The 11,316-nt window shown below is 47.2% G+C and overlaps 1 protein-coding gene across 1 annotated transcript in view; it reads left to right on the forward strand.

Annotated features, from left to right (window-relative positions):
* The window catches only part of VWA3B (von Willebrand factor A domain containing 3B), a 208,277-nt gene that overhangs the window by 17,538 nt on the left and 179,423 nt on the right, over positions 1-11,316 (forward strand). Inside the window, exons 3-5 of the mRNA XM_021701230.1 lie at positions 2,761-3,011; positions 4,543-4,702; positions 10,324-10,493. Coding sequence (XP_021556905.1) covers positions 2,761-3,011; positions 4,543-4,702; positions 10,324-10,493 — 581 coding nt within the window. The remainder of the gene's footprint in view (positions 1-2,760; positions 3,012-4,542; positions 4,703-10,323; positions 10,494-11,316) is intronic.

Genomic DNA, 11,316 nt, shown 5'->3' on the forward strand with positions numbered 1-11,316 from the left:
TGTCTTCCAGATCGCTTATTCTCTCTTCTGTCTCAGTTACCCTAGCTGTTAGATTATCTAGATTGGATTGGATCTCATTGATAGCATTTTTAAGTTCTGCCAATTCACCTTTTATTTCTGCCCTTAGAGACTCTATGTTGCCATTAATTGATTTCTCCCTTCTAGCCATTGTCTTCACAATTGCTAGCCTGAATTCCATCTCCGACATCTTGTTTATATCTGCATCCATTTGAAAATCTGCAGCATAAGTCATAATCTCTGAGTCTTTTCTTTTGGGGGCTCCTCCTCCTAGTCATTCTGTTGAGGGGTGTTTGAGGGAATGTATAGAGTCCAAATTATTGACCAGAACCCAAGCAAGATGCACCTGTTTTCTTGGGACCTTAGGGTTGCTGGCCTCTTGTTTTCCCAGCCTGTTGTCTGGGGGAGGGGCCTGCCGTGCTGTTACTCAGGCAACCCTGTTTGGGCGGAGTTGCCCTGCGCCCCTGTGGCGGGGGATGGGCTCAGTGGGAATCAGTCTTTGAGGCTTTTGTTCTCTGGCGGCTTTATCTGGCGGCTTTCTGCATCTCTTCTGCGAGTCAGAGCAGAAGAGACCATTTCCAACCCTCTGCCTCAGAGCAGAGAGACCTCAGTCTGTTCTTCAGTGAGCCCTCCAGGCCACACTGTCTCTGTTTCTGTCCGTGCTGCTATAAACTGCAGCGGCCTGGGTTGTGTGCTCCTCCACAGCACCCCCAGTCCTGCCTCCAGGTCGGAGCACGTCTCTGCCCTTTGTGCTTCTAAAACCGCCAGCCACTCCCAGTTCGCGTGCGCACACGACTCCGCCGCTTGGGGTTCTGTCCCGGGGACTGTCGCACCGGGTTTCTGTCTCGGAGGCTGCAGTTTGAGTGCGCGCGACCATCGCTCTGGGTTTCTCTCTGGGGGTCTGTGGTTCATGTGCGCGCGACCCTGCCGGTCTGGTTTTCCACCCCGGGGGCTGCCCTAAAGTCCTTTCCCCGCCGCTACCGGTCTGCGAGTCTGTGCCCTGTCCACAGCGCAAGAGGCTGTCACTCACTGGCGGTGTAGGATCCCCACCCCCAGGCACCCTCCCGCTGCCGTTTATCCTCTGATATCTGCCCGCAGAATCACGGCTCTCCGGTTTGTACCTCAAAACCAACTGTCTGCGATATTCTGTTTGTAGAGATCCAGATCTTCTTACATCTGAGGCTGGTTTCGTGGGTGCTCAGAGTGGTCTGGTAGTTATCCAGCTCAGTTCGGGGACCAGTTGAAATAGGGTCCCCTACTCCTCTGCCATCTTTCCCCTCTGCTCAATATATTTTTTATCTGAACTACATGGAAATCAGTACAGAACTATTGAAAACATCCATCTTTGCCATTTGATCACCTCCACAGGTCCTGCGACATGGTCCCTCCCTGGTTTCTGTACTGTGGTAGAAAGTTTAATAAGTGCTGTGGATACTGGTGAGAGATTTAGGAATTTTGCCTTTAGCAGCCATGGAAAGCAATAGGAATTGGTGCTGGAGCTTGAGGAATAAGCTGAAGAGACGTAGGAGATAGAGAAGGAAAGCATTTTAAGTCAGAGGGAACAGCACAAACCAAGGCATGAAAATGTGGAGTTACGTGGTGTGTTCAGAAAACACATTTTCCTTAAAAGTTTAGGTATTTAGGGGGTGTTCTAAGGGTTGTTAAAGTTAAAAATAAGTACCAGATCTTTCAAACTTTGATTCTTCACAGAAGAGGGCACATTATTTTCTTACTCCTTTTCTGTCTCTTGCCTCCCTACACCCTGAGAGGCCTTGCACAGTTGTGCTTGATCTGTGTGACTGATGGTTTATTTGTGTATATGAGAAAATGCCTGCAAGCCTCTGTCACCTTTTGGGGACAGCCTCTAGAGGTGTTGGTGGCAGCTATGAGTGATCAAGTGATCCAGGTACCGGGGAGCTTGGCCTGAGAGACAAGAGAATACAGGGCACAGGTTATGAGCAGGAGGATGAGTTAATGGGGTGGCATCCCTTAGAAGAAGCCAGGCAGATGTGCTGGCATGTCTAGAAGCATTTTCAGAAATATTTTTGGCATGTTGTCCTTAGGAAAACTTTAGTGAGACTTATTTTTTCCCATCTGCCTTTGCTCTCTCTTCTACCTAATTCCTTTAAAAGTTCTTTTCTTCTACGTAATTCCTTAAAATGTCCCCTGAACATTTGCTGGTGAAGGTAATTCTATAATTATAAAGATAAAATGTAATTTAGAAACACATGTTTTTTAAAAAAGAGTGCTGTATTTTGAATAGATCACATCATCATCATTTCTTCTGTGGGGAATCATCCAAAGGTTTTTTTAGTTGAAAGATTGGAACACTTCCTCGTGGATTATGTGGGGTTTAGAGGATCATCTACAAAATTGTTATTAATGCCCAGTTCTTAATATTCTTTTTTTTTTTTTTAAAGATTTTATTTATTTGACAGAGAGAGAGAGAGAGAGAGAGCACAAGTAGGCAGAGCAGCAGCAGAGGGAGAGGGAGAAGCAGGCTCTCTGCTGAGCAGGGAGCGCGATGTAGGAGTCAATCCCAGGACCCTGGGATCATGACCTGAGCCGAAGGCAGACGCTTAACCGACTGAACCACCCAGGTGCCCCTGATGCCCAGTTCTTGATGGCAGAGGCCATGACTCAGTGGGCCCCATTGTTCCTGGCTGCACGATAGTTCAGATGATGTATGTTGGTGTGTTTTTGTTCTGTTTCTTTTTTTTTTCTGCTTTGATTTTCATTAAGTTGACAGCTAAATCAGAACTGATCTATCAGTTTGTGGAACATTTAACACAAGCTGTGGAGAGTTACAAGCAGCGGATGGACTGGCTCACCAGCAGAAGCCGGCAGATTTTTGGTGTCGTCTTGGAACAGTGCATCACCATAGTGCTGGATTTTGGCGGCATGCTGGAGGAGGAGCTTAATCTGTGCCAAGATGCTCTAACAATGGTCCTCCAGGAGCAGGTGGCTCATATAGCCAAGTTTAATATCATACGGTGAGTTCCCTTTGGAAGGGAATATTTCAGTGAAACTTCATAAGTAGTTTTCATTTATTTAGAGTTAAGTAACGTATCTTTGGGGAGGGAGGAGGTATTATCTTGTCATTTCCTAGAATGTGTAATTCCAGCAGAAGACCCACAGTGAAAACTTATATCTGCTTTGCATGTGGCATCTTAGTTTTGAAATTAGAAGACATTTAGAAACACACTTTTCTTCAATTCATGGCAAGATCAAAATATAAGAATAGGAATTACACTGAATATATACTTAAGGCCATACAAATCTCTTCGGTCATTTTAGATTTTAGCCTGAATAATGAATTCAGCCTTGTCACAGCTATCACTGTTTTTTTCAGACTGAGCTTGTGACTCCATTGTAAGTTGACCCCCTTAATAGAACAGCAGGTGGCCGACTTTATAGAATTTCCTGTATTTCAGAGTTTTCACAATCAATTATTTACGGATTCTTGGATTCAAGAGAATTTGGGCTCTAAGGCCAACTTTTCATGTGGAACAGTGGCTGTACCTCCCTGACAGGAAAAATCTGGATGAAGGAGGCATCTACCTAATTGAGTTTTTCTTTTGAAGAAAATATTTTCAGCTAAACAGATGACATCTTTGGGGATGTTGCCTAATTGTGTTCTATCCCAGATTTTTATTTCTGTCATAGATATATTACTGAAGGAATCAAGTCTTAAGTCTGCAATGCTTTAGCTTTTTTGGAAACCTCCGCTATAGCATTTAGGCCACTCGGCCACATTTCTACCAGAGGGGCCACATAGAGGTGACACAGGTGTGCGGCAGCTTCTGTCTCAGGGCGGTTTATGAGGGACAGCTCAGGCTGGTTCATTAGTCCATGACTCATAGAATTCTTATAATTGTGAATGCATATATGATTTATATAATTTGTTCAATTATAAACACAGAGATAAAGAGATTCAAATGGCTATTCTTTCTTGGGATTCCATCACTGCTTTTTAAGTCCACACTACATGGTTTAATCACATGTTCCCAGGATTTAAAAACTAATGCTTTGCTGAACTGTTTTTGATCCAGAAGAGGGAACTGATGGGAATTTGGAACAATGAAAACAGTGTCTTAAAAGAATTAGAAATAAAATTTTCGAGTGTTAAAATTGTCGCTGATTTACAAATCTTACTGCTGTGAATCCTTATAAATTTACTATTAGTGGAAGATAGTTGTATATAAACCTGCCTGTTTATGAAAATAATTCCCTCAATAATTTTAATGCAGCCGTTAATGTTTACATTTTTGAGATTGTTTAGTTCTCCTGTATGCATTGTCTTTCCTAGTCAGTACAGCTTATGGAAGGTAAGGGTGCTTTGGAGACTGATCTTAAACAGCTCGCCCAATGTATTGGTAACTTTTAGAGGGCCAGGAACTGTTTTCTCTCCTTCAGCTCTGGTGATGTTAAGTGGCTTGTCACTTGCAGCTTGCAGCTCTGAGACTGAGGGCTGACAGCTAGGTTGCCCACTGCCCAGTGACAGCCCCGTGGGATTCTTTTCAGGGTTTCCCAGCAGCCTGTGAAATGGCAGGAAAATGCTGTTCCTGTGACCGAGCAGTCCATAGCCGCTGCCATCAGTTGGGTTGAGAAACTGCCTTTTGAGCTGGCTGTGAGCCAGGCTAGCTGCCTGGACGCTCTGCTGGAAGCTGGGAACGACAAAACGGTAAGTGTGCATCCATGGCGGGCCCCAGGTCACATCGGTGGCTTCCAGTTTCTTTCTCTACACCCAGTACCCCCATACTGCCTTTCAGCTGACCTGGGTCCTCCCAGCAGCATCCCACAGAGACCCCATCACTGGCACTGGGGAGTCCTGAAAGTCTCAGTCCTCTTCACCTCTGAATTTGGAACCACTTGAGAAATAGGTGACGGGCCCCAAGTGGGGATCAAAATAGCAGCTTTGGTGATGGCAGAGCTGGAGAAACCAAAATGAGACTCCCTAACCCTGCCCCCTGAGCCTGGCGGGGCTACCTCTGGGTGATTAGGGCACAGGGTCAACCCCCATTTAGCCAGTGCCAGCAGGGCCATGTGCTGCTCACAGCCACTGAGCAGTGAGAAAGGACAGGGAATTCGGCATAGTTGTGTATCTCTCATATTTTAGTTCTGCTCTTGTTCTCCTGACAATTAGATAAATCAGTCCATCTCTTATGAGGGAGAGAGGTTGGGAGACTCTTCGTAGAACCCCGAGGTTGAGGAAATAGGAATTCCCCACATCTATGTTCTGAATCTCTCCCAGTTCCTCTTCTTCACAAATGGATCTGTTATGTGCTTTCCAAGGTGAAGTATATCTACATAGATGCATCATCCATTTTTGAATATTAATGCATTCACATGTGCTTTTTTTTTTAAGATTTTGTTTATTTATTTGAGAGAGAGAGAATGAGAGAGAGCACATGAGAGGGGGGAGGGTCAGAGAGAGAGGCAGACTCCCTGCTGAGCAGGGAGCCTGACGTGGGACTCGATCCCGGGACTCCAGGATCATGACCTGAGCCGAAGGCAGTCGCTTAACCAACTGAGCCACCCAGGCGCCCCACATGTGCTTTTTGATAGGACCTTTTGGACATAAAGCTTTACCTGAAAGAAGTGCTGAAATGGTGGTGGTTTATGTTCTTTTAGCCATAAGGGTGTGTGTTTTTGTGAGTGATCATACAGATGGGACTTGAAGGGAGTGGCAAGCTAGTGGGGAAGGACTCTGGGCAGGTGGGGTTCTTTGGCCAGCCTCAGCTTCCCAGGTAGGGATAGATCTGCTTTCCTTTGGGATACAGATACTGAACTAATACTTATGGATTGATATTAATTAACACTTAATTGCTTCCTCTGCTCTGGACTCCAATGATTCTGTAGATTTCGAGCTTTTCTCTGCTACATTAAGAAGTCCTTTCTTGGGCAAGGAGGCCATGTGTTGGCGCCTTGAAAGGATAGCCCTCAGTGGTCACCAGACTGTTTATTGATACTGACGATGATAGTTTAAAATTGGAAATGCATTGTTTATCCTTTCGAAGCCAGAGGAACAAATGGTTCCCATTAAAGAGAAGCTACTTTGTTCTTTGGCCTTTCAAGTTTGTTTTAACATCTGTAAAATTTCAATTGTCTGGGCACTATAATAAGCATTCAAGAAATGGAACATTACACAGGCTCTTGGATGAGTGTGTGTGTGTGTGCGTGCATGCCTGCATGTACGCACACACACACACACACACACACTCACTCTCAGGTGTTCTGTTTCTTTGTTCACCTAGCTACCTCGGTCATAGCTGACTCTGGCGACCTGCCATGACTTGAAGATTTCCCAGTGACCTTTGATTTTTCTGTTTTACTTTCCTTTGGTTTGTGCTTCTCCTTTCTTGGATTCATCCCCAGCCCAGGAAATGTGGAACAATTTAGTGAGTTCCAGGCAAGTCCTATAGAAGAGGAGAAACCCAGAAAGAGGTTAATAGGCACTGATTATCAAATGCTACTTAAAAATTCTTGAGAAGAGACTATGGAGTATGGCAAATATAAAACATACTCAGACCACTCTATCCTCCCTCCTAGAGCTTATATCTGGATGTGGTCCCTAGGAAACTTCTAGTAACTGCAACTGCCTCCTATATAAAAATGCCATGCTCTATGTTTTGTGAGGTGTGGGGATGGGAGAGGAATGGCTTCCCCTAATGGGCTGCCCCTCTGCTCTGTGCCTCATGCCCACCCCACTGAATTTCAAATTGATTCACATAACTGGTTTTTTCTATAAATAGAAAAGATATAAAGCTTAAGAAACTTTTGAACAGTAAATCTAGATACCCAGACTTTTGCTACTGATGATAACCTGCTTCTGGTTAGCATCTCCCATGAGTGAGTCCTGAGAAAAACCAAGAGAGTGGCTATTGTTTTGTGTTCAAAGATTAACATGGAAGTTGGGCTTTTGTATCCAATCCACATGAAGAGGAAGGGCTAACTGATGTGCTTGGTAAGGGTAAGGCGGATGCTCAGAGGTTACTGGCCTCTTTCAGAGCTGGGCTTTGTACCCATAGTCAGGCCAGAGACTGAACAGGCAGGGGTGACTGAGGGTGAGCCTTTAACTCCAGAGGAGCCAGGCAGTGTGGGGTCTGCTTGAGTCCCAGCTCTGATGGCAGCACATGGAGAGCACTATTGATGGATGAAGTATCCTGTTGGATCCTGTGCAAAAGGGCCTGGCTCATTGGAAGGGCAGCCTGTGGGATACTGAGGCAATGTCTGGCATTGTCCTCAGAGCCCAGGTATGCCGTCCAGGCCTGGGTTTCTGCTCTGCAGTATCCTCTGGTCCTAGGGTGCTTCTTTGGGAAGTTGGTAGCTTCCCTGGCCTTAATGAGGAGGGGTGTTGTGCCAGGAGGCCCTGGAAGGCCTGCTGATCCGAGATGGGAGAGGTTATTTGGGAAGAGAAGGCTGGTCATCCAAAGCCCTGATTCCCAGCTGCCTGAGAAGGCTAACTGAGGGGGTTTTACTTGTGCTTTCAGCAGAAGGCTACCTGCCCAAAGGGTACCTGTGTTTCTCTTTGTGGTATCTCAGCCTCTCTTCCATCCGGCTGGTAGGCACACATTTGTTTACTTTAAAAAAAATAACCTCTTCACTGGGAGAGTAAATGGGTGAATTAGAGCCAGACCTATGTGAGTCCATCAGAAACCTTCACCACTGGACAGTAAACTGAAGGGCTGGCCATGCTAATCACAAGCATGGCAGTGGTTCAGCCAGGCATCAGATCTTTTCACCTTTGTGTCCCTAGAAATGGCAGTGCCTGGCAAGGGCTTGATAAATGTTGAACGTTGAAGGAATGGGAAAGAAGTAGTGTTGATATTCTTTTTTTTTTAAAGATTTTATTTATTTATTTGAGAGAGAGAATGAGATAGAGCATGAGAGGGGGGAGGGTCAGAGGGAGAAGCAGACTCCCTGCCGAGCAGGGAGCCGGTGTGGGACTCGATCCCGGGACTCCAGGATCATGACCTGAGCCGAAGGCAGTCGCTTAACCAACTGAGCCACCCAGGCGCCCAGTAGTGTTGATATTCTTGAAGTTGGGGCTAGATGTGGGTCCAAGAAGTTCCCATTCCCCACACCATGGTACAGACTTGAGTTTTTTTAATTGAAGGGTGGTAGTCTGCATGGGACCAGGCAGGTGGATTTGCTGAGCCTTGTAGGACTCTGGTGGGGATAGTGGGTGGAGACAGGGACCCCGAAACCTGGCAGGCCAGAAAGTTGGTGGTGGTGTTAAGGGTGTTAAGGAGGGATTGGAGAACTGAGCTGGATTAACATCAAGAGGGCAGTCACCACTGTGTGTGTGGGGGGGAGGTTGGAGATCAGAAAATCAGAAAGGGCCGAATAAGGAAAGGGCTGCCACAGGTACAGGGAAGATCTGGAAGTCAGATCCACAGTCTGGAGTTGGTCAAAACTGTTGAAACAGTCAAAGTTTTATGAAGACCAAGACAGAATTTTGCTAGACCTCTCACTGCTGTTATGAGTGCCTTTCATTTGACTTTGATTCTTGCAGAGTGGAGATTTTGATGGCCCGAGGCTTCTGACAGGCTACAGCAGCGGATAGTCAGGGCGGAAGCAGCCACTGCCAGTCTGGTTCTTCTTTTCCCCCAGATCTGTGTCTGAGAAGATGTCAAGGCCTCTTTGGCTGGGCGGAATGCAGGCTGCCGTGGACACTGCAGAGCTAATGACCCAGACAGAATAAGGCATTTCAAGGGGAAACAGAAACGCCCTACCCTCTTTTATGTAGTGTAAAGTGGCAAGAGTTTTTGATTCCCAGTACAATAGCCAAATGGAATCCCAAATATTGTTTATATCTTGTGTTATCAAATTCAGTACAAATTAGCATTTAGGGAAATGCTGGTCAGTGAGAAAGCTGCTCCTGGCCCCAGCTGCTCCTGCTAATCCTCAGGCTCGGCCCCTGCCCTGAGCTACTGAGCTACTGAGGTACTTAGAGGTACTGAGCTACTGAGTTACTCAGAGGTACTGAGCTACTGGGCCAGGGGAGAGGGTTCCACTGAGGACAGTTCCCTTGAGCCCATACAACCTCACCCAGGTTTTAGTCAGGGACGTTGATATCAGGGGCTAGGAGCCTTGGATGGTGTGAGAGCCAAGGGAGTGAAAAGAGTGCCTGTCTCTGGCCACCTTCCTGTCCCAGGATCTTGCTTGCACAGTTCTGGGACTCACGTCCCTCCCTCCCTCCCTTGGGCCCCGACCCAGCTGGAGCACTAACAGTGCAGTGCAGGGAAGCCTACTGAACGCCTCTCACATAAGCTACTGTGTAACGCGGGGGGAGAAGGGAAGGAGAATGCATTTGCTGGGAGAATATTTGTTGCCTAACAAGGAATGTAGAGAGCACCATTTCTTCCTTCTCTCAGTATTTTTTGTCTCTTGGCAACTGGCCGAAAGAGATATACAACATTGCTCAGTCTTTACTTCCCATTCGGTCCTTTTTAAAATCGGGGAGCGGGTTTGAAAGGCCTGAGAGAAAGAGTCACAGAGGTGAGGTGGGCCTTTTTGAGCCCCATGGAAGGAAGGTTGTCGCTGGAGTAGGTTGCTCTCAGCTCCCACTGTGGCCATGGCCTCCCTCCCAGCAGGGGCCCTCTGCCACCCTGCTCCCACTGCCCCTTTGGGCACAGTCGGCCCTAGCTGCTGCAGACAGGGTGGCCCAGCTGACCGTAAGTCCTCTTCTTTCTGCGTCAGGTGGGTTTAAGTCCCAGGTTTGAGGTCGAACTGAGGTACCTGACTGTTTACCTTCAGCTAGCAGGGGTTTGTGATTAGAGCAGAGAAAGGCTCATGAGCCCTAAGGGGATGGTGACATCTATTTATCCCTTCAAACCCAATGCATTTTTTTGGGATTCTTCCCCAGTTTTTTGTGGAAACAGTCAATTAGGGGGTTTTAAGGGGTAGGTGTAGATGATAGGGATTCCCAGCTCTCTCTGGGTTTTAACTTTCTGAGATACATGCATGCATAAGTGCAAGTCCTCTTGTTTAAACTCAGTCACGAGGTACACTGCATTACCTCCCTTTTTATAAGTGAAGAAACTGAACTTACGTCACTTGCCCAAGTTCACAGAACTTGTTAGTGGCAGGGAGGTCAAACACCGTGGAAGGCAGCAGGCCTTGAATATCTCACTTCCTGATTTTGGTCCCCAAACGTCCTCACAAAACTTGGAGCAGTGCCGCTATTCTTGCCGCCCCCCCAGGAGCAAAGGCAGTTTTGTAGAAAGCATACTGCCAGGGAGTCCCATACAAGGCTAGGGTACGTCAGGGAGATAAACCGTGGGTACTATTGTCTTGCAGATTGAATCCATTTACTACTTTGTGGTGGGAGATGTTCCTGAGCAAATCAAGGGGCCCCTCCTTCAGAGGGCTTTGGAGATCCCATGTCCTGTCTGCACAGTGTCCTTCAATGCCAGAGGAGAAGGCACGACAGCTTTCTTAAAGGATCTGAGTGCCAAGACCCACAGCAGGTAGGCAGAAAATGTGCTCTTGAGGGATAGTGGGTGAGCCGCCTGCTTCCGCAAGATCAGCAGTGGTCTTCCTAACCAGTCTGTTCTTGTGCTCTCCTCTTTCCGGTGGTCTTTAGTCTCTAGGCCTTTTTTTCTCCACGCTGTATTAATCTTGCCTTGTTACTTTCTGTAATTCTGATGGTTTGACATCAGGGTCCTTGCCCCCTCCAAGGCCAGCTAAGTCCTAGAGAGCTTAGCTGACTCACCCAGGAGTGTACCTTTCATATGCAAGCTAACTGATCCAGAGCCCACTCAGTGCCAGCAGGCACTCATGCTCAGGACCACTATTCCCCTGCAGTAATCATGCCGGGGCCCGGTAATGGACAGCTTGGGGCAGCTCCTACACCCCAGAACCCACTAAGTTATTCAACTAGCCCATCCCAAACCTGCCTGCTCTGCCTCACCCATTCCATGCTGCAGAATCCACACTAAAGACTCTGGCCCATGTTTTCCCCTTGTTCCCTCATGCCTCCTGACCGGCCCTGGTGCTTCCCTGTGTGGCCCGGTGTGATGGGGTGTGCCCCCTCCTCTTGAGAACTGTATTAGTAGTTAGTTTGGGTCGCCATAACAGGTACCACAGACTGGATGGCTTAAACAATAGAAATTTATTTCTCACACTTCTGGAGGCTAGGAAGCCCAAGATCAAGGTGTTGGCAGATTTCTGGTGAGTACTCTCTTCCAGGCTGCCTTCTTAACTATATCCTCTCATGGGACAGAGGGAAGGAAGGATGCAGGGGGAGAGAGAGAGAGAGAGAGAGAGAGAGAGAGAGAGAGAGAGAGAGAG

Source organism: Neomonachus schauinslandi, chromosome 10 (assembly GCF_002201575.2).
Source record: "Neomonachus schauinslandi chromosome 10, ASM220157v2, whole genome shotgun sequence".
In the NCBI taxonomy this organism is placed as follows: domain Eukaryota; kingdom Metazoa; phylum Chordata; class Mammalia; order Carnivora; family Phocidae; genus Neomonachus; species Neomonachus schauinslandi.